Source organism: Geospiza fortis, unplaced genomic scaffold (assembly GCF_000277835.1).
Source record: "Geospiza fortis unplaced genomic scaffold, GeoFor_1.0 scaffold279, whole genome shotgun sequence".
Lineage (NCBI taxonomy): Eukaryota > Metazoa > Chordata > Aves > Passeriformes > Thraupidae > Geospiza > Geospiza fortis.
Window position 1 is genome coordinate 5,080,736 of NW_005054352.1, and position 24,125 is coordinate 5,104,860.

General features: G+C 40.9%; 1 protein-coding gene across 1 annotated transcript in view; it reads left to right on the top strand.

Moving 5' to 3' along the window:
* The window catches only part of TRPM3 (transient receptor potential cation channel subfamily M member 3), a 263,902-nt gene extending 248,123 nt beyond the window's left edge, over positions 1–15,779 (top strand). Inside the window, exons 25-27 of the mRNA XM_031058932.1 lie at positions 1,070–1,202; positions 10,302–12,490; positions 12,836–15,779. Coding sequence (XP_030914792.1) covers positions 1,070–1,202; positions 10,302–11,751 — 1,583 coding nt within the window. The 3' untranslated portion in view covers positions 11,752–12,490; positions 12,836–15,779. The remainder of the gene's footprint in view (positions 1–1,069; positions 1,203–10,301; positions 12,491–12,835) is intronic.
* Positions 15,780–24,125: the final 8,346 nt, after the last annotated feature.

Here is a 24,125-nt window from a genome sequence, read left to right on the forward strand (position 1 = left end):
TGACATGCATGAAGTCAAAGCCCAGCACCTTGATAACCTTCCCAGCAAAGTAACAACTCTCACCTGCAAAAACCTTACCTGAATTAGTTAGTTTTACCTGATTTGCCCAACCCTTCATTCTCTTTGCAATGTTAAGGAGGCTGTGTTTTTCTGGAACTGTTTGGGGTTGTTGCCTGTTTGTTCCTTGAAAGCAAAGAGGTTTGTTTTGCTGTTACTAGTGGTCTGTAATTGCTGGAATTCTTCTCACTCCATGACAGTTCCAGCTTTATTTTTGAAAATACAGAGCAAATAGCACATGCTTTTCCTGAGCACACTTTTTTTGCCTAGATAAGCTTAGAGATGGTAAAAGGCAATTTTGTTTACATAGTCTCTCCTTGACTCTGACTCAGACTGGAGGAGTAGTTCCTTAATAGGCTTTAAATGAAGCCCCATAACCATGATGGAAAACCTGTCAGATTATTTTGATAATGCTTTCCTCTTCTCTATCTAATTCTTCAAGTCAGAATATCTCCACCTTGCCCAATGTACATGCCAGAGGCAGGGAGCTAAGGGATGTGTGTCTCTGCCCAGGATTAGCCCATGCCACAGCCCTCTTCTCTGTGAGGAGGGAGCGGGAGTCACGTTTGGCCCTAGAGACGGCTCTCCTCCCACTCCCATTACACTGCTGCCTGTAGATGTCACTTCTGGCCACATCAGACAGACCCCTGTATGCTCAGACTCCTTCCTAGCAGTCTGCTAATCTCATTATTTGTCTCTTAGGTTACAGGTGGGCTTTGGCTTTCACCATCTGTCCAGGACCTGACCAGCTGCTGTGCTTAGATCTCATGTAATCAGAACATATTCGCGTTTGCTCAGCATTTGCCTGCTTAGGTGCTTCTGTCTACAGAATCGTATATAACTAGAGCCACTAATTCCATAGTGGCTAACTAACAGCATCTATCTGTTTTCATACCAAAATGCCACACATACTTGCTTATGAAAGTTAAGTCCATGAGTTTCACAAATAAGAATGTAGTTAGTTCACATGTGAATATTTGCCAAATTCTTATTTCTCATTTTTTTTCCACAGAACTTTTCATAACTGAGGATGAATTGAAAAAGGTCCATGATTTTGAAGAGCAGTGCATAGAAGAGTATTTCAGAGAAAAGGATGACAGATTCAACTCCTCCAATGATGAAAGAATCCGTGTCACTTCAGAAAGGTGCACTTTTTTGTTCTCATAAGTTGATCTGGAAATGTGTTTCTGTCACCACCCTCACTCTTTCTTTTTTTCTTGTAAAAGGAAACGAAGTCGTTTTGGTAAATCTTACTTAAAAAGTAAAATGATAAAATGTGATGAGTTTATTTTCTCTTTTTCTGTTTTTGTTTTTGTTTTTGTTTTTGTTTTTTTTGCTAAAGCATGTGTGTTCAACGCTGGGCTAGGTGTGGCTCTGAGGATCCTTTTCTAGGGGAAGGTGTCCCTGCCCATGGCAGGAGGGTTGTAACTGAATGATCTTTAAGGTCCCTTCCAAGCCACATCATTGTATGATAAGCTTTGTAAAAGGGATCTTTTATCCAGTTGTATTAAAGTAAAACTGATGCAGTGAGAGGCACCAATTATGCTTGCGTCTCAGTTCTTGAAACAGGATTTCAGGGCAGAAGTAGACACAAAAAAATGGGAGTAAATTAGAGTTCCTCAATGAAAAACCTGACTTTAGAGTTTACCTGTGAGTGATTCAGATAAGAAACAAGGCTTGTTTCAGGATAGCCTGGCTAGGTAAGCTAGTTTCATTGGAACCAGTAGCAACATGGATTTTAAATGGAACAAGACATTTCACCTACAGTAGTGCACAGAGGAAAATAGCAATACAGTAATTTAGTGGAAGTTGCTAGTCTGCAAATTCAGAGGATATTAGAGTGGAAGTTGATAAGGCATAGCCAAGTAATCCACCATTCCTGGGTCTGGAAGAGACAAATGAGGGAAGAAATTATAGAGGTCTATGTAAATGTGAGTGCAAGGAAAGGGTGAGCAGAAATCAACTGTTTACTGTGACAGTCAGAATAAGATACAGGGGAGTAACAGAATAATTTAGCAGGATCCTGTGTTCAAAATAAACAGAAAATAGGTGATCTTTTTTCATGCAGTAAGTAGTGTAACAGAACAAATTTTTGAAAGACAGTGAGGTCTACAAGAAGCTGATGATGTCAGCTAAAATGCTACATGCATTCAAACAAGACTAGACAGGCTTATGAAAGAGAAATCCAGTAAGGACTGCTAAATACATAGAGATCATGTTGAGCACATAAAGTTCCTGAGCAAAAAATATTAAAGACTGAAGAATATAGAGGAGGAAGAACTACATATACATCAAAGTAAGATAGTAGATAAATTGGTCTGTGGTCCAACTGAATACCTTTTTTTTCTTGTGTTCTGATAGTCTGGTGGCCACAGAACTCAACTGAAAAATCATAGATGCAGTTTCAAATCTCTGAGTATAGCTTTTTGTTTGGTAGCCAAGGAAGGAAGAGTTACATTTGAAGACCTGTAAATAAGAAGTAATGTAGCTAGGTCCTCCCCTATATCATGCAAGTGTTGTAAGTCCCTGAAAATGAAAACATAACAGGCTGCCTTTCCATTCTGTGCTGGCCCTATTTTATAGGAAAAGAGCCTTTATCTCTAATTTAAATGAAAAGCTTAAAGCACCTTGTTCCACAATCAAGCTCCTGAATATGAATCCTAAGTGAAGGCAAACACCTGACCCTCACAGAGAAATAGCTCTTTAAAAATCCATTTACCTTAGCCAATAGTTTAACGTGGAGACCAGTGTGCCCCAGCTCTGTAAGAGAGATCCAGGCAGTGACCCTGTAGGGTACAGAGGTCACTCCCAGGTCCAATCAGTGACATCCCAGGTGAATGCAGTTCTTATTACATAATAGGTCTCAAGAATATTTAAAAGATGCTTGAGGAATCAGGGCTATCTGAGTATCATACATAGCACATTTTAGAAACAGCATGCCTGGGTCTTTTATTTTGCCTGCAGTCATGACCAAGTCCTCTTAAATGTAAACCGCTTGTCTTGGTTCCAGCCAGGGTGGGGTTAATTTTTGCAGTAGCCAGGAGGAGGTGGGAGGACTCTGAGGTTGTTTGATACCACCTTATGTCATTGCCAGGAGCAGGGGAAAGGGACTCTTACTTCTTAGTAGGAGAGATTCCTTCTGGTCGAGAAAACATGATGGATGGAACAGTCTGGTATTGTTTATTGTCAGGGCGTTTTCACTGTAAAGAGTTTATCCTCCTTCTCCTTCTCCTTCTCCTTCTCCTTCTCCTTCTCCTTCTCCTTCTCCTTCTTCTTTTTTCTCTTTCTCCTTCTCCTTCTTCCACCTTTTGTTGTAGTTTTGTTGCTGTTACTGTTTATTTTCTTCTTTATTGCTGTTTCCAGTAAGTTGTTCTTATCTCAAACATCACCTTGTGTGCCTCCAATTGAAGCAGGGGAGGGGAAGTGGCATCATGGTTTCTAAATTGATGAATACTATTCCCAAACCTTGACAACACTAGAAATATTTTTGTAGCCTGTGGAACATTCAAATATGTAAAATCCAGATTTGCACTTTAGAGTTTCTTTACAGAGTTATCATTGCACAAGAAACAAGATGCAGAGCAAAGAAAGCAGAGAAGATGCAAGACTGTGGTTTCTCTTCCAATGCCCAATCACTAGCCTGTAGTAGTAGACCAAGTATAAGACCCATGTTAGAGCCATGAGATACCAGTTTAGTCATCTGTCCAATTAGGTCAGCTTTATGTGGTGTAAAATTGAACCAAAAACCCCTGGAAATGTGAGTGAAGTTCTTCCCAAAGACCTTTCATTTACAAGAAGCAGAGCATGCTGTTAAGCTTAAGAAGGGAAGGGTTGGGACGGGCCTTGTGTGACATAACTGCCCCTGGACCTGGACCTGTCACTGCCTTCCCTTGCCTCTGTGCACATGTGATAATGCTCCCCTCTGCTTGAGCAGCTCCAGGTCCTGCTAGGAGGAGGAACAGCTGCACACCCTGCATACAAAGCCCAGCGTACCTGGAAGCAGGAGTAGGGGACTAGCGCTGGAAGGGAAGTGTAAGATGGGAACAGAGTCTTGGTTCAAGCCTCAGTGGGTCACAAAGACAGGTTAGGGGCTCAGGAAATCAAAGCAAGAAGAGATCCTGTGCATTGATGCATTGACCTGGGTGTCAATGAATGATTTCAGCTATGCAGTCGGGGGCTGTGCTGGGGCAGGACCACAATGTCTTGTCTGACTCACCTGCAACAAGCTTCAGTTGATGCTCTCACCTTGGAATAGTCCACCCTGATATCCTGTGGGCCTGCCTCAGTTCAGGAATCTCCTTACTTCTCTTGTAACCACAGACACCACCTAAGTCTCCATATTTGATGTCACCAGACAGAATCCCTCCTTTACCTGATCACTTCACATTCAGAAATTAAAAGCATAGAACAGCACTTGATGTTTGTCTTTCCTTGACCTCAGACTAAGCGACTGAGAGGAGTAGCTGTTGCTGGGAGAGTGGGAACCACAGACAAAGTTTATTAAAAAAGCCCTGCTTCTTCTGCCTTCTGACTCTGATAGGAAGAAAGAACTCCACTGTGTATTTAAATTCCTTCACAGAAAGGGGTCTAAATGAAGATCAGTCCTTCCTTGGCCTCAGATTTTGGCAACAGTTTAAATTTAAGGAATCACTTTGTCTGGCAAGTTCTAATGATGGCAAATCAGATATATTTATATAAAAATGAATTATTTATTAAACAGACAAAAGATAACAGATGAAAAACCTTAATCAGAACTAGTTACTCCACAGTATATAACTAAAATAACTACTAGAGGATTACAGCATGAAACAGTGCACTATATCAAGGTACCTATATTAAAGCTAGCAAAAGAAAGAGTATTGATTAGGAGTCAAATGCTACTTACCACCAAAGTGATGATAATGGACACAAATACCTTCACATAACCCCTGAGGAGTAACCACAAAGTAGGTTCCTACTAACAGGAGAAACTTCACACATTTCCAGGAAAATGTATACAAGGTTTTTGCTTTGTGAAGGTTTTGTGTGGCTTTTATAGTTGTAAAGTGAGTGGCTGTCAGTCAGAAATACAGTGTGTTTTGCCAGATCTCTAAGATTTTTATTGGCAGTTGGGAGATGCTAGGCCAGTGACCATGGCACCAAAATCAGTTAGTGATTATTCAAGATTATACTCCCTGAAATACAAGACAGCTTGTCCTGTTTGAGTTATCTGACTGGCTAGCAAACAACAGATGTGGGGGCTGAGATGCTCTGCTACAGAAGCCCACTATCTGAGATTTCACACAAGCATATGGAAGTAGCATCAGGTTACTGATCATATCAGATGAAGTGATGGACTAAGTGGGAAAATATAAAGCAGTACAAGGCTGTAAGGTGTTTCCCTTGAATGCATTTTTCAAAGCACGTGTGGTGAATCTCCTGAAAACCTGTGAGGAAAGCTGAGCTGGACAAATTCACTTCATTGCAGTGGAAGATTCACGATCTTTTGTGGAGAATCTTCCTTTCTAATCATTGTATTGCATCTTGACCAGAACAAAGACATGTGGAATATGATCAAAAAAGACTGCACTGTTTTTCTTCATCTGGCATGAAGTCACTGAAACAATCACTTCAGTAACCCAGCACATTTGTTCCATGTGAACAGGTCCCAACTCTTTCATACCTATGCAAAACATCATGTTGCTTTCAAAAGGAGCAGGGTCACATCATAACAGTATTTGAAAAGCAGATAAGCTGGTTAGAGCAGATATTATTATGTCATCTGTGGTACTCTGTGGTATCCATTAGTACAGCACTTTATAATCTGGAGTGCAATTACACGTACAGCGTCTGTGTGGATGAGGACATAGCTATTATCTTGATTTCAGAGCTGGCAGGCTGAAGTGCACAGAAATAGCTTTGTGTTGGTAAAAAGGACTACCAGACCCAGACATAAAAAATGACAGCAGGAAAGGTCTGTGACTCTGGTGCCATCTCTCTTTGGTCATAAAGAGTTAAGTGGTCTTAGGCTCCAGTGGGAATGCAGCCATGACAACCCAACTTCCTCAGCCAGGAAAAACCACTGCACCCGGGAAAACTGACTGGCTGCTTGCATCAGCACTGCTTTACCAAAAGATGTCAGGCAAAGTACCCTGTTACAGGCTTGGAAACTGCTGTGTGTGTTTTATTTAAATACAACCATTCCACAATCGCCTATCACAAGCTCAGTGGTATCTCTGTAAGTGACTTTCATGTCAATGGTCTTTGTGGCTTTTGAAAAGGATTTTGAAGTATGAATGATGTCTTAGAAAAGGATTTTGAAATATGACTGATGTCTTAGAAATGGACCTAGGTCAACAAAGAGACTTGTGAACCTAATTCTACCATTCAATTAAGATATCTACCTCTGAAAAGAGTGCCTTACTGCCATTAAAGAATTATTTTAAATAAATTATTGATGAACTAATGTGCAAAGGTTAAAAATAAAGAAACCAAAATGAATGCCAGCAAAAGTCATCATCTCCCAAACCATAATTAAAAAGTCTTACTGCAAATAATATAAAATCTTGGTCAGTTTCTGAGTTCTCCCCTCATTATTGAATATTGTCCTGGTAAAATCTTATGTTTGTTTCACTATGTGAAATTTTTGAGCTTCAGCAGCACACCTTGGTGCATGTTTTACATGGAGCAGCCTCCTTTTTTCTTCTCATTCTGTTAGCATGGGTTGGCACTTTCTAATACATTGAATAACACACTGAATAATACACTTTCTAATATATTGAATCTTGCTGGAAGGAAAAGCACAGGTGTGAAGGAGGCATCATAGATGGATATTGTGAGATTTGCTAAAAGGTTCATACTTGCTTCTGAATACCCATGGAGGAAAAAAAAAAATCCAAAAGCAAAACTTGGGCATTCTTATTTTGAAACTGGGTTTTAATTCAAAACTATTCCTAAAGGAAATACAAGGCAGGCTGTTTATTCAGTGAGTGCAAGAACATTTTCCCAAGAATATGGGAAAATAGAAAAAAATCACTTATTTAAGACATTTTAAGGACCAGATTAGGGGTGTATCTCTCCAGACCATATCCTCCTCTGGCCACAGTGTTTGGCCAATGTGATTTTATCATGTTTCTAATAGTCTTACTCCCAGAACATGGTGCTGTTCTGTAGGATGAATGATTACAGAACTGAACATCAAATTAATTCAAGAGAAAATTATTTTATTTATTTTTATATATGTATATATAATATATATATATATATATATAAAACTAAGGGTGACTAAGTTGGTATCTTTGGGGTTTGGAGGAGACCATCATCTTTCAAGCTTTCTTTTTGTGAATAAAATTCTATAGGTAGGGCTCATGAAGTGCAAACGCGTGCATGCATTTTTCAGTTACCTATGCACATTTCTGGTTACCTGTGGTTTCCAAACCCAGACTGCTCTGTGCTTATCTTGTTACCTTTCTCCGTAAATTTTCCACGCTATCAATGCAATCGCATTTGTCATCAGTTCCATAGCAACCAAGAAACCATGTAACTTGAAAGTCTCTCTTCGCCTTGCCTGACACTCCGTGCCACTGACAGTAGCTGCAAAATCACATTCAGGGGAGGCAGAACAAATACATGAACACCTACCAGCCAGGTATTATTCTAGGTTCTCCTAGTTGTGTTCAGTAGCATTGTGTAGGCCTCACGTGAATGCAAGAGACAAAACTTACCTCACTGTGGAAAGTTCCACTGATAGACCAACTGGCTGTGTTTGTATTAAAAAATATTTCACTTGTGTGCAGGTGTCAAGGCAGGAAAGAAAAAAACAAACCAAAACAATGGCAAAAACAGCAGCAACAGCAACAACAAGATAGCAAGACCACAACCAGATTATCCAGTTAGCTTTAAATAATATTACAAATTCATTCTAATTCTTGATAACTGTTGGTGGGGTGAAAAGTTTTTTGTGGCCTGTAATCTGAGCTGTAATTGTCCAGTGAAATCCAGTAAAATTTTTCCTTATGTGTGACAGCCCTAAAATTGCGATGTTTTATCTGTTCATCATCTTGAAGCAGTTCTTATAGGATCTGAATGTGGGGTGAAGGACTCAATTATTGGCTAATAAATATTTCAAAAGTATAATTGCTTTTATAAAATAGCAGTTCGTATAAGTAATAACATGAGTGAAAATTCAACTGCTTCCCATATAAACTGCTCTCACTGTGGAATTACATCCTGTACTTGCAATAACATTAACCTATTTTGTTGGAGAAGCTGGTAGAACTAGAAATAGACTGGTGCCTAAATGATAATGAGTAGAATAAGATTCCTTATTTCAGTTCATTTCTTAGCAGTGATTACTTGATCATTTGTCTCCTGAAGACTGATGATAGCAATTCAGTTGCTTCTGCATGTTTAATTTGTTGTGCTTGTGCCTTCAAAACTCACACACTTCACAGGAAAAGCCTGTATTTCCCAGGAATGTGAGACTTGCTGTAGGGAGCTGAGTCACACTCTTCCCTCTCCTCTCCTCTCCTCTCCTCTCCTCTCCTCTCCTCTCCTCTCCTCTCCTCTCCTCTCCTCTCCTCTCCTCTCCTCTCCTCTCCTCTCCTCTCCTCTCCTCTCCTCTCCTCTCCTCTCCTCTCCTCTCCTCTCCTCTCCTCTCCTCTCCTCTCCTCTCCTCTCTGTGGGCAGATTCTGTTGCTCATCACCACAAGGTAGTCAGACTTCAGTGTTTTACCAGAAAAAGTTCTGAGCATTAGGTAACAGGGCATTAATGCTGTCCAATATTCTATTCTTAGCTATAATCTTCCCCTCTTTGCAAAGAAGAGTGGTTATGGTGTTGTCAGTTCCAAATCACTTGTCCTGTTGAAAAAAATAACTAGCAGTAGTAGAAGATTATAATTTACCTCATCAGAAATCCTGGGAATTGTTTGTGTGCCTATTAACTATGGCAGTGTGACTAGTAATACTTGAGCATGAATTGCACTATAACTGGAAGAGAGTAAGAGGCCTGTGATGAAAAAGAGTGTGGAAATTTTGCCATTTGCTATCTTTTGCATGTCTGATCGTTTTTCAATGTCTACTGCAGTGGCAAAAAACAAAATTATTATCTATCAGACACAGAGAACTACATAAACTTGTTGCTTTTAGTACATCTTCAATGGAAAGTGGAAGTCACAGCCTGTCATAGGGATTACAAACAGAGAAAATAATTATAGAAGTTTCTCATGTGCTACAGGCAATTTCGTAATGTAAAATTTTCAGACTCTATAAATCCTTCAGAAGACATGTTTTAGAAGTCAGAAAATTGAAGTGGTTAGAAGCCACTGGCATAAATCTGTACACAATTCCCTAAAAATTGAAAATATTTTAAAATTTAGTAGATCAATGGTCTAGAAAAGACATACTTAAATTTAAATTAAATTAAATTTAAAATACTGAATCTTACATTCAGCTATTACATATTTCTTTTAATCTAACTTTTTATTTCTATATTATGATAGCAGCTGAAAACTAACTTTAAAATCCATCATTTCAATCCTTGAGCTATGAATGCAGACTACCCAAAGCACAGTCACAGTAATGGAACAACCTTAGTGCATGTACCCTGTTGCAGGCTGTATTCGGCTTCATCAGTGTTCCTCCTCCTTGCAGTGTTCATGAATATTTAACTCAGTATTATATATATTCAGCAAAATAACTGATATTTCTTTTTTCTACAAATCTGAGCTAAATATTAATCAGAGAACAAAGAAACTATCTCCTTAGATCGACATAGGACTAGGTAGTGCAAATCTGGGGCAAACTCTAGGAAAAAATACAGCAGTGCCTCTCTTCTGTGGCACATTGCCTGCTTTCTTTACTTTATTTAAGCCACCTGTGATGGTCCTGACTGTGGCACAACTAGGGACAACATCATGTGGCAACTGCTTTAAGTGTTATTCATTCATAATAACCTAATTAGAAGTTTTGGAAGCAAAGAGGCAATAATTCATAGAAACTTCTGTGAAATTAGTCTCCTGTCCCTGGAATGAGGCACACCCAAGCCCCCTCTGCACTACACAGATGATGCCCCTAGTTTAATCCACTGTGTGTAGGGTTTTTTTTGCAAAACCTCTTTTAGCAGAATTTTGAAGCCGATGAGGGGGTGTACATTGCCTTTGGGGTTTGAGATGTATTTGTTTCCAAGTTGTTTGGTGACCTGACCTGGTTAGCTGAACATCACTGCCTTGTAGAAATTTACCTGTTTAATTCTTCCCTTTCTAAAGGGTAGAGAACATGGCCATGCGGCTGGAAGAAGTAAACGAGAGAGAGCACTGCATGAAGGCCTCTCTGCAGACTGTTGACATCAGGCTTGCTCAGCTGGAAGACATGATGGGACGAATGGTGACTGCCTTGGAAAAGATGGCTGGCATTGAGAGAGGCGAGACAACTAAGATCCGATCCAGGACCTCATCCGACTGTACTGATGCAGCCTACATTGTGAGGCAGAGCAGCTTCAACAGTCAGGAAGGAAATGCCTACAAGCTTCAAGAGAGCATTGATCCCACAGGAGAGGAGTCCATGTCCCCAACATCACCTACGATCACACCTCGCTTGCGAAGCCATTCCTTCTATGCAACAAATATAAAGGACAAATGTGGGTTGGAAAAGCTGGAAAGCATTTTTAAGGAAAGATCTCCAAGCCTGCATCGGGCAATCAGTTCCCACTCAATAGCAAAAGAAGGAAAGGCTCCTTTACCCCCTACCAGCACTTTGTCAATCGCCCCAGACTCCAGAAGACCTTCATCTTGTATAGACATCTATGTTTCTGCCATGGATGAAATGCATTCTGACACAGAACCTCTCGAGAGCTCCATAAATATTCTTGGTCCTGAAGATGCAGCTCTGCCAGCTCACATAGCCTCTTCCCTTTTAACTAATAGTGCATACATCAGCAGTACAGCTGGTGAAAAGATCTCTGGCAGGAGTCTTGATTATGAGGAAACTTCTGGAATAGAAACAAGAGCATTTTCTTCAGACTATTCACAAATCACAGATTGCCAAATCCCGTGGGATTCAGACCCTCCCTTGTATCATACTTTAGAGCGATCGAAAAGCAGCCGTTACCTGGCTACTACTCCATTTATTCTGGAGGAAACACCAATTGTGAAATCTCACAGCTTCATGTTCTCTCCTTCTCGAAGCTACTTCAGCAGCCTTGGTGTCCCAGTCAAAACAGCAGAGTACACAAGTATTACAGATTGCATAGACACGAGGTGTGTGAGTGCTCCCCAGGCCATTGCAGAGAGGGCCAGTTTCCCTGGAAGCCTCAGGGGCAAAGTGGAAGACTTGGGATGCTGCCACCCAGAGAGAGAAGCTGAACTAACCCACCCAAGCTCTGATCATGAGGATGTCGAGGTCAAAGACAAGAAGGGAATCCCCTTATCTCCTCAAGACAGCAGTGCTACAACAATTCTGCCCAACAGCATCCCACTCCCAAAGATAGAGAGAGCCAACAGCTACTCTGCAGAGGAGTCCGGCGTGTTGCATGCACAGCACACACGGAAGAGCTACTCCATCAGTGACAAACTTGACAGGCAGAGAAACACAGCCGGCCCACGGAACCCCTTGGAGAGGAGCAAGTCCTCAAGGCCAGAGAGCAGAGGGGACAACCTGTCCATGAGGAGACTGTCAAGAACTGGAGCCTTCTGCAGCTTTGAAAGCAAGCACAGCTAGGCTTATACAAAGCTCACCAGCAGTCTAAGGGTCATCTGCTTTTCAATCTGTTTTTCTTAGCAGAATTTTTTAAAAAACCCTCACATCACCCCATGTTGAATCCAATTGGCATTAGCCACGGGTCAAGGGAGCACATTTTCAATCTCAGCATCACCACTGACGTACTCCATCTTGACCCAATTGACATTTGCACTTAAGAAAAAAGGGAGGGATGAAAGCTTTACAAAACCTTCAGTAAACAAGAGGAATAACAAGACCCCTTAATGAAGTCAGAAGACTTAGATTAATAGCTCCAGATATCTGCCTTTTATTAGAGGGCATCCTAAGACCTTTTATCATTATTCAAGTTTTTAAGATGCAGGAATTAACTGGCAAAAAAGAGATGTACAAATTAGATGTTCCAAACTTCAATCACAACTTCTTTTTCATCTATGTCTCCATTGTGATGACTGGTGAAAAGCATTTGTTATTTCTGTAGGAACTGGCAGCAAAAAACCCTAAAGTCTCCCAAGTCCCTTGCATCCCAAATTTGTGGAAATGAAGAAAGATGAACACAACAACTATAAATGTTCACTTGTCTCCTTTTGTATCAACTTCTAGTGCCACAGAAAGTTTATATTTTCAAGAGTGGAAAGGGAAATGAAATGCCTTTTTTACTGCAACTTAAATGGAAGAAGAATTTATGTTAAAATGTCAGGTGATTTCCTGTGTAAAACAGGCATTCTAGATTCTAGCACAGGTGAGAAAGCTCAGGATGAATGTAATTAAGTGGAATAGTATATATTTATTTTTTTACCACATTTGTCATCAGTATTTTGTCTCACTAAATCAAAGGATATAATGAAACAGTAAGAATAAGATGATCAGAGCAGAGCATAGTAATAGTGTCCAGTTCTTATGGCTCAGTTTAATTATATATATATAAATTGGGGAGATTTATCCACCATGCTGCTACCAGGTTCTTCTTGCTGTTTCATTTGAGCTGCCGATTCTTCACATCATTCCCCCACCTATAAAATTCACACCTTTTTTCCCTTTTTTTTCATGTGAACATAGCTGTATTTGGACTTTTTAAATTATACAGGATTTATCAAGAAGTCTGAATCCAGATTCATGTGATTAGACTGAAGCTGCTTAAAAGAAAGTATTTTTGGCAGAGGACTGGAAAACACTAGAATTTCTATGTGCTTCTAAGGTAAGTAAAAGAACCAAAGTGAAACTGCAGGGGTCTGTAAACAGCAGAAGCCACCAGTTGTGAGTAGGCATCCACTGTTCATCAGCACAGCACACAGTGAGCACTGTCAGTGGGAAAGTGTGTCTGAAGGGTAGCGCAGGTACAGGCTTTGGGTGAAGACAAGTGTCAATCCACTGACTCCACCCACGTTCCGAGGGCCCACATTGTCAGCAAGAGTTTCAAACTTCTCAGGAGGCAGTGTCCGGTGGTCACAGGTGGAAGGGAAAACAGAAGACTGGAGAAGGGTGGAGAAGCATAAGCTGCAACTGGAAAAACAATTCACATTCCTTTATGACGGCACAACTTTTAAACTTTTAAAAAGTTGACACTAGTGCTATCAGAAGTTAAAATATCTCACCAGTTACCAATATCTGTGTGGAACCAGCTCCTTTTTGTTATTAAAAATTAACATTTGTGAGTGGGGTACATATTTCACATTATTTAAATTGAATTAGGCAGCTTTGAGAATACAAGCTGATATTTTCTCACTGAGTCCTCACCCTGGGAGACTCTGAGCACCATCTGAGAGTTAAGTCCAAAAGGCGACTAATCCAGACAGAAAAATAATCATCAGCCTCAAGAAAAGAGGCAAAGAAGGTGAAAACATTTAGTTAACAAGTCACTGCGTTGGAAGTTCAGGAAACAAGGAAATGCAGCAAGGGGATGTTAAGAACAATATGTTTCACATTTCCTGCACCAACGTGTTCCTTGCTTTCTTCTGTTTGATCAGGCTTTCAGTGAACTAAACTCCACCAAGACACCATGTTTATGCAATTGCCTTGCAGGCCGTGTGCAGCATTACAGTCACATGGCGATACCAAGAAAGGTCAGAAACCTTTCTGTGCATTATGAAGCATGCTTGTGGCAGGCTGATTGTTGAACAATAGCAAAATGCCCAAGGGCAAAGGAACTTGTGATTAACAATATGCTTCAAATGTGCCAACCTTCTGTTAGCAGCCTTTTCCAAAGGCTTCTCCAAATCTATCTATGGAGAGTAGAGGGGGATATTCTTACTTCGTTTTCTTTGTTACTTTTATGAATGTCTGCTAAAACTGTTGTGGACTCTTTCATCTTCATTGTATTACTGGTCTACTCAAGAGGAATTTCAGATTCAGTAGAAATTCCTTGACAGCGCTTAGTGAATTAGGGATAGGGCTCTCCTCTGGGGTAGATTCCATTGGTTAGTTTGTCAGGGTAAAGAAATTTTTCCAAGCCTAGAAGCTGTATAAATATTTAGGATACAGCACCTTATTGATCTGGAGCACACATTCCAGGCAAAATGAAACAGAACACTTTATTTACCTCTTAAAATTTGCCATTATATATATAATGTAAATTCAAATGTTAAAAGTGTGATTGCAAGAGGTCAGAACTACTTTTCCTGAATGTTTCCCATTTATTCTACAATGTGATGTCTATAGAATATATTATGATGGATGTTAGATTATTTTATTTTCACTTGGTTTTTACACATTGCATCAAACAGCTCCTTTTTGAATTTGATGATAAAACATTCCCATTTCTTGCAATGGGACCAGACTTCCCATTCTCGATATTATGACCATTTAGTGAGATAGAAGTCTCATCATCCATCATCATGTAGCTATAGCATGTGCCATATGATGTATTCTGTATCAAAGGATAGCTTATGAAATAGACACATATGTAGTTGTGACATGTGGTAATATTAGTGAACGTTACAGGACAGTTCTAATATCTCATTACATGGTCTGGTTTGTAAATCTGTAACATTCAATAAAATAGCACATGTTGCATCAAACATTAAGTTCCACTATCCAATTATTAGCTTACATATGGAATATGCATTTCTGGTCACGGTGTGTAAGTTTGGTATGTTTCGCACATTTCTTTGTATAGCTCCACTTTAACGTCTGTATGGGCTGATGTATAAACCTCTAACGAGCCACTGTGGGCTGTGACAGATGAGTTGTGATGGCGTGAAAGACAAACTGGCATGTTATGCAAAAGATTATAAGATATATGAACTTTAATAATATTTTAAAACTCAACTGAGCTTAGCTGTTTGTTTACATATGCTGGTTGACTGAGGAAGCCGTGTGCAGTATTTTATGAATATTTTCCTATAGTAATCCATTCTGTTGTTTCCAGTTTAAGTGATTCTATTCTACAGTTGGGGTATACACTTGTCCTAGGTATTGTATTATAGCACATTATTCTTTCACAATAACAGTGTGATATGACTGAAGTAGTTTCTCTCCCTTAAAGTCCAGTCTTTTTTGTGTCAAAGAAAATGCATGCATTGTTCCATGAGTTTCTTTGGACTGCTAGGAGACTTAACATTTTGCTATTGCCTGCCTGTAAAGATGAATCCAGTTAGGAATGAATTCAAACTTTTGGATGTTTACATTATTTCCATTATTTTTGATCTTTAGCAAAGTAAGTGATTTTTTTATTATTTTTAAAAGACAACTGTATTTTATGAAATTTGGATACTCAACACAAAATGCGAACCTACAGCAGTGCTCAGACATTTGGCTCTCTCTTTTTTTTGGAAGAGATCAGGTGCTACACTATTTTCTTAGCACAAGTGCCAGTTAACAAATGGCAGTGAGGGGATAATTTGAAAATATAATGAAAAACCAAAACATCCATTCATCTACATAAGGAAATCCCTCTGGGTTCCAGACATAGATTACTTTTTTTTTTTTTTTTTTTTTAGTTTTCCTTTTATAGATTTTTTGGTTAAAAAAACCAACAAAACCAATTTGTACCTTTTGCGGAAAGGATAGCCTTTTGTCAGGGGATAAATATCTTAGTTAGGTATATTTTTTGTATGAGAAGAAAACGATTCATTTCTTAGAAACTGTCGTTTTCCATTTATATATTTTTTGGTTAAAAAAACCAACAAAACCAATTTGTACCTTTTGCGGAAAGGATAGCCTTTTGTCAGGGGATAAATATCTTAGTTAGGTATATTTTTTGTATGAGAAGAAAACGATTCATTTCTTAGAAACTGTCAGTGCATGGAAAATGCAACTATGTGAATAACTGCTCAAAAAAAAAAAAAGTGCTGGTAGCAGCACACAGCCTTAGTCCAATGACTGCAGTGGGCATAAGCAAGTATCTGTCCTGAGAGCAGAAGTCATCAGAGATATTAGAGTGAGCCAGTGAAACAAAATTCCCTGTAAACCTGTGGTGCAGGTTTTCAAAACAAGCATAAATGTCTTATTACATTGCTCAGGTTAAACAGTGAAGTGGATCTGATAATCATCCAAAGGGAAAGTGTGAGAGGGTTTTTCCTGGATTTCCCTTGGAACACTAAAGTAGTTGTGATGTCTTCCCCTGCTTAAAAATGATAATTTATTTGCATTTTTTGCACAAATATGCATATTTGGTTCAACAAAGGCCGCATTTTCAGTTCTGTTGAGAGATACTAGGTATAGACCATCTTCTTCAAAAAAAAAGGGTAAGATTCCTAGCATGAATTTTCCCTTCAACCACCTTAGATAAAATCACAGTCCAAAGTGGGACAAGAAGTGAAACATTGGGTGTGTCTGCTTACCTAGTGAAACCCTTCACTACTGTAGATGGAATTCACTGTCCTTGCCGCACGTTGGCATAGGAGCAGTAGTATTGGCTGCAGAGGGACTTTGTTTCTGCACCCTGCTTTTTAGCCAGTTGTACATTTCATACAGAACTCTACAGGTCACGCAGGCTTCTTGTCTCCATGATTGACTACAATTATGGTCTTACCAATGCTGGTGCAAATCTGCAGAAAATCCACTGATTTCAGTGGCATACTCTGACTTCTGTCAGGAGATGGATTTATTCTGCGTTTCTAACTCAATATTACTTTGAGTCATGGCATGGATTACACTATATCATCTTCAAGTTGGAGGTCTAATGATGGAGCCATTGAGCCAGTCTGGTTGTGAAACAGTCTCTGACCTTTTAATTTTTGCTGTATGCTTTCAGATCATTCATAGAGCCACACAGTACTTACTTCAAAAAGATGTTAGGTAAAAACATTTGATTATTAAATTGCTGCTGTTTCTGCTGCAGGGAAGTGATAACTCTTGTTTGTTTTAATATCTAGGAGGGAGGGGGAAGGGAAAGAAGAGGGAATTGGATGTGAAATATAGTTTTATGCCTGCACAATAGTAAATTGTGTTAAAGTTATATCTTTTTTCCACCACTGCAGTTGTTGTACATGACGAGAGTCTATTTGCTGCTACTGCTGTCTGGAACAGTGTTTGCAATATTCTATACTAATAGCTATTTAATCATTTATTATTTGGGCTATCATTTGTAAGTGTATAACAATCATTTATAAAGGGATAAAAATTACTAAAATGTTATTTTAAACAAATTCCTACTAATACAAAGCTTTTCAAGAATGATTTGTCTAAATGTACATAACTAGGGAAAATGGTCCTTTCCAAAGGTCTACTGGATTCACAATGCACTTTTAGACTGTGTTTAGATGCGTAATAAAAAGCAGAAGTTGGCAATTACTACAGTAGAACTTTCTGAAATTTCTGTAACAATTGTTTTGCAATAAAAAAAAGATATGTAGATCAAAACATCTGTTCTTGCTGGACCATTTATTTATGTTCATTTGCTTTCAAGGCAGTGAAGTAGTGATGCCATGGTAGCTGCTTTTCTCCAAGATCTCTCAGTGTTCTAACTTTACAGACTTAAAGGAAACCAAAATATTTACTATGTTGCACACAGGCCTTTTGAATGTTTCAAATTATTTCCGCCTCTGAGATCAGATTTCATTGAAGGTGTCCCTTATTCTGGCAAATATCAGAACCAAGAAAGACGTACTTCTCAGTGGGTTTATTTAAAAGGAGGGAATAATTTCTTTGCTTTGTCGCTACCATTCCAACAAAGGGGAAACAAAAGCATTGATTGCAGATCCTCTCTATATTGCATCCACATAGCCTGGAAGAAGTGTGCTCCTTTGTATGGCAACTGGGTGGTACTGCCTACTTTTGCAGCCAGAGAAGCTCCATGAAAAACAAAGGACACCAAGTAATCCACTAGTACCCATGGCCGACTCTGAACTGGCATCTCACCTCCTCAAAAAGAAATCATTGTCTCCCTCTTCATGCAGCTACAGCCAGCTCTGATACACTGAAAAAAACCTGCTGCCACAAAATCTGCCAAGGTCAGAATCTTCTGCCTCTACAAATAAGCCTTCACGGAGATAATATCATGTTTTAGCCAAAGAAAAAAGAAGCACAGGAAAACAAACATCCAATTGAATCAGAAAGATATCGGATACTCAAAACAGTTCTGCATACATCAGTTGTACTTCAGGAGAGGAATGGTTCAGAGAACTGCTCTTTATTTCAGGTATCTAAGAAGGAAATGCTAAACTTTCTGATCAGATTTAATTTCATCCTTTCTCAGGGACTGCCATTCAGTGAAGACTGGGAGCTTTGAAGTTTTCCTAAACAAAACTATGCCAAAGAGTTGTCATTATGCTACTCTCCAGGTAACACTATATCTCTAGTCTCCCTGGGATTTTAATTTTTCATTTTTCACAGTAACAAATTTCACCTAAATTCAGCCAATTAGTAAGCAAAAAAAAACCCAAAAAAACCCCAAAACCAAACCAAAACAAACCAAAACAAAAAAAAAAAACAAAAAAAAAAAAAAAAAAAAACAAAAAAAAAAAAAAAAAAAAAAAAAAAAAAAAAAAAACATCAGTAGCCTTGATTTTCACTCCCATGAGCTGTTATCTTGTAGCCTTTAGGGCAGAGATCTAGTCTCTTAATGTCATTAGTACGCAATGGAAAAGAACTCCATTTAACTTCCACCATGATTCATTATCCTCATGACTGAGCACAGCACAAGCTTAGACTTAGGCCAGCCCTCACTGGTTTTGCATTCAGAGCTTGAATTTACCATATTACACTTCTGGAACAACAAAAAAAACATAAGCTCACATGATTCCATTTTGAAATTTTCTAATAACTGATTGTGGTCATAAATACGGTATATTTGGATTATACTTTTGGGAGGCAATAATGTGAAGCATTATCTCAGAGAGGGTTGTTTATGTGAAATAATAATAGCATCCATGAACAGTTACAGACATCACACCTCAGATGATACAGGCTGCTGTTGCAGAGAGCTGTGGGTGAAACTGCCTTTGCTTTTGCTAGTCTGGATTCCAAACCAGCAAGATTGACACCTGTGGCAAGACTGCTCTGCTTGTACCGCCTTCTAAAACTTAAAACTTTTTAGCTACACCTTTCCCCAATCAAACATGTAGCCAAAGGTTCAATAGCCACATGGACACCACAGAATCAGTCTCTGGGGATAAAAGTTGCCCTCACAAAATATTCGAGTGGTTTTTTTGTTCATAGCATGCAAGATGAGAATTTTCTTAAGACGCTTTGGAAAATAACATATCAAGGTTCTAAGGACATTAGAGAAAATGTTAACACACAATCTTTTTCTTTATTTGAAAGACAACAAAAAAATCAACTATCAATGTAGCATTTTGCTGGTCACTAATTAAAATCTTGAAACTAAAAAACCACATCATTAGCAATTAATAAATCATCTGAAAGTAACCATAAAAAACTAAATCTGACTGAAGAATTACATTCTGCAAGAACTCCTTAGAAATATTAGTCACAGATCTGAATTATAACCCACAAGTGCTGAACCACAGTAACAGCACTGTAATTTCTGGAGGAGGGGAGCAGATGAAGGGTGTGTGCACATGATGAACAGGGAAAAAAGGAACATACGAACAATGAACTCTAAAATTCACATCACCCTCACACGATATGGCCAAATTCCACCTCTTTTTTCCCTGAGTGGACATTTGGGGAGCAAACTTGTCAGTTGTCAATAGTGTAAATTTACAATTAATCCATTTCAACTGTGCTATTTATTTTGCTAAGACTGTAGCATTCCGTCAGAGAATCATAACTTAGACAAACAACTTGCAGCAACAAAGGCTAATCTGTGCTTCATGTAGAATAAATAGTTCACATCTCAGAGGATCTGATGAGTGGTTTTTGGTGAGTGTCTAAAAGGACATTCTGTGTCTTTGCCCCAGTCTTATCTGAGGGGTGGTGACTAGCTGCCCTGTTTCAAGAAAGGACCAAAGTTTCAGAAAACCTAGCCCGGTCCTCAGCTCCCCGTGGATTGTTTTCTCCCTAGAACATTTGGCTTTCTAACCAGAGCAGATTGCCTGCATTCCTACCCCAGTTCAGCTAAATCAGAGAGGATCTGTAGCCACAGCAGGAAGTACAGAGCAATGCAGGGACGTTCCCTTTCCTCCCTATGCAGTCACACCTAGGGACTACATTGCTACTGCAGTAGTTTAAATATTTATCTGAAATTTTGTGTGCTTTTTTAGATTCTTAATAAGTCTATAAAATAAACTAGGCCTACTTTAGGATTATGTTAGGTGAGTCACAGTCCATCTCTTCTAAAATGTCTGACTATTTTCAGACAATACAGCACCATGGATGTTTACAGCAAAACAAGTTCCCTTAACAGTAGCTGATCCTACTCACCTCACAGCAACTCCAAAGTCTCAGAGTGCTGTCCTAGCCGTTGGATAAATTAAGCTGTCTTATGCAACTGTACAAAGCATGCTTTTGTTTCCCTGCACCAGCACCAGAGATGGGTGAAAGCCATCCCCTTGGGGGATGGATGGATCCACTGGGTCTATTAGCTTCAAAATTGTGTTGGCAGGAGAAAATGCCACAGCAGATCAAGAATTTTTTAGCTTCGGAAGAAGGTGCACAAAATAAATATATATTAAAATATGTTAATCAGGAAAGGATGAATACTGACACAAGTTGCTATTCTGTGGAAGTTTAACACTGGAATTCAATTCAGCATTTTTAAAATTGCGTATTACAATGAAATACAAAATAATGCACAGTATACACTATTTGTTAAAACTGCTCTGAAATGTACAAGAAGAGGCCAAGAATTTCATCTTTCGTCTGCTAAGAGAGAAGCATTTAATAACTGCACTGTTCTGTTCAGGTGGAATCAAAATATTCTAATATTTTACAGAATAAATAGTTTTAAATGCTAACATGTTTTAATAGAAGTTACGATCTGAGGTAATTGGGAAAAACCACTCATTCTTTGCCATTGGATGTTAAGTACAGGAAGTAGCAAGGTACTTGATCCAGGGAAGATTGGCCAAATGTGGTGTCATATGTGCTCTGGTTCACACACCCCTGTGTCTCTGGGACTCCCCTCCCCTAAGGGTGCATTCAGGGCTGATGGCTGTGTCTCCAAACCTTGCTTTAAGGGCAGGACAACCCAACAGGATAGTGCACACGAACCAGAATGTCTCTGTCATGCTGACTAGATCATAGGGTCCCAGTTCTGTTTGGTAAGATGGCACATTGGGTACTGCAATTTCCGAATTTCGGTACCTGCCAGACTTGGCAGTGGTGTGTCAGTGAGCAGTACCCAAACGTAAAGACGTTCAAGAAGAAAGACAGAGCCTGTCAAAAGCTGGTTGGATGGATAACGTGGAAAACATGTGTTACATAGAGTAAGGAAACACGTGATTTCAAACTCTTTTCCACAGTTATCGGACCTCCCTCAGAAGCAAGGGAGAGGCTCAGCCCCTCAGTCAGCAGCGCAGGGGATGCACCCATGCTCAGCGCTCTGCCACAGCCCGAGCTGCTCTGGCGCTGCCCCGCATGCTCCGGCTCTCCCCTGCACATCCTCTCACCGCTCTGCCGACACGGTTTTGCCATTTTTAGCAAAGTTGCCAACACGGTTTTGCCATTTTTAGCAAAGTGGGTGGCCGCTGGATGTCACTGTTTGGTCTCCGACAGACAGACACACGGACATTTTTCTCTGTCTGGAAGTACAGGAACTGGTGTCCTTAAGGACAAAACCAAAGAAACAAACCAAATCAATCCAGCCACAAGGACAGAGCTCACCGGTGCATCCCAGGACAGCTGTTCGTGGCATTCCGTCCTGGAAGAGCAGGTGATCCAGGAGCTCTGGGGACAAGCGGGGGCCCTGCTAAAAGAGAGGTGACACTGCAAGGCTGGGGTTGCTGGCTGAAGCACGGGGATCCTCGGCTGAGGCACTCCATCAGTTTCAGGTCTGTGAACTTTGTGCACTTAGCTCACTCAGAGAAGCGGTGAGGACTCCTTTCCATGTGCAGCACTGGGAGATGGCAGATCACTTTGGCACTGGCCATGCAAGGTAGAAGCACAACATTGCTCCCTCCAATCCTTTCTCAGATTATCTCCTCTGACAGAAATCTGCATGGCAGATACTCGTGTTTCCAATTTGCTGGTTATTCTCCCTCCTTGAAAGCTGCAGTTGCAGAGCGCTCAAAGTCTGCAAGGGCTGGATTGAAGCAGGTCCTGCAACCTGGATTTGTTGCTCTGGCCCGTGAGGTGTAAAAGTTTCGCACAATCGTTCACAAGTCAAGCCACAAGACCTTCCCCTGCAAAGGCTTGCCCTGGCCCTAAACCTGCCCTGGCTTTAAGCCAGGCCTGGACACTGAAAGGCTGAATAGAGAAAGCTTGTCTCTGTGAAAACCTTTTTCCCTCAAGCGACTTCCTGACATCTGCTGAGACAGGGAGCCACAGAAAAGGCTGTACTGACCATGTGCATGGCATCTCTTTTGCACTGGGGAGTGCTGAGGAACTCTGTCCTTGGTGCTTGTTATTCAGAAGAAAAAAGCCTTGAAAGAGGAGGAGATACGATAACGGTGTCCTTCTCATTTTCTGAATTTCTGACCCCGTTTTCTTGTGTGCCGTGAGGCTGAGCACTCGGCATGGATGGGAGTCAGTGGGAGTTGCCTTCTGAGCCACTCAGCAGGACTACAAAGATCTCACGAGCTTATGCAGGGAGAACATGAGAAGGCACAAATCCCAATTAGAGCTGGATGTGGGGAGAAAAGTGGCAACAAAGGAGGAGGAAAAGGCTGAAGTACTGAACTCTTTCTTTGCCTCTCAGTCTTGAAACATGACCAAGTTGTTCTCTGGGTACCCAGGACGTGGCACTGGAAGACAGGGACGGGGAGTGGAAGAATGCTCCCAAACTCCGAGGTGAAATGATTACAGCCACGCCACTTAGACACTCACAAGCCTGTGTGGCCAGAGGGAATTCACACAAAGGTGCTGTGGGAAACGGCAGAAGTGTTCCCCAAGTCACCTGCCATTATTTCCCAGCAGTCCTGGCTAACTGGAGACATGCCAGGTGAGTGGAAGTTAGCAGAAGGGATGCCCTTGACGTGAGCACTGGGGAGGTCAGGGAGCAGATCCTTTTCAGAGCCGTGACATGGCACGAGCAGAACAAGCAGGGCATCAGGGCCAGCCTGTTGGCTTCCTGAAGAGCAGGTGCTGCTTGGCTAGCCTGATCTCCTTCTAGGAGCGGGTGACCTCATTCAGCGGATGAGGAGCAGACTGTGGGTGTTGACTACCTGGATTTGAGTAACATCTTTGACACTGTTTCCTACAGGATTCTCTGGGAGAAAGTGGCTGGTGGGGCTTGGAGGGGTGGCACTGCTCATGGAGTTAAAAACTGGCTGGTTGGCCAGGAGCTGCATGCAGCTGGCAGCCAGCCTCCAGTGGTGTTCCCCAGGCTCAGTCCTGGGGCCAGTCCTGCCCAGCAGCTGTGTCGATGGTCTGGACAAGGCGATGGATGCCCCTCAGTGTGTCTGCAGTGACACCAAGTTGGAATCAGCAGCAATGCTGACCTGCAGGACAGCAGGAAGGATCTACAGGGGGCCCTGGACACACTGGATTGATGGGAGGAGATCCATGACTGAGGTACAACGAGGCCACGTGCCAGGGCCTGCCCTTGGCTCACAACAGTCCCTGCAGCATTCCATGGGCTGGGGCAGAGTGGCTGGGAAGCTGCCCACTAGGAAAGGGCCTGGGGGTGTTGGCCTGAAAGTGGCTGGACCTGAGCCAGCGTGTGCCCAGGTGGGCAAAAAGGCCACTGGCATCCTGCCCTGGATCAGCAGTGGTGTGGGCAGCAGGTCCAGGGCAGGATTTGTCCCCCCCTGTGCCTGCACCGGTGAGGCAGCACCAGGAATCCGGCCCTGGGCTTTGGGGCCCTCAGCACAAGGCACCGGGGGCTGCAGCAAGTCCAGAGAGGGGCCACAAAGCTGGGGAAGGGTCTGGAGCAC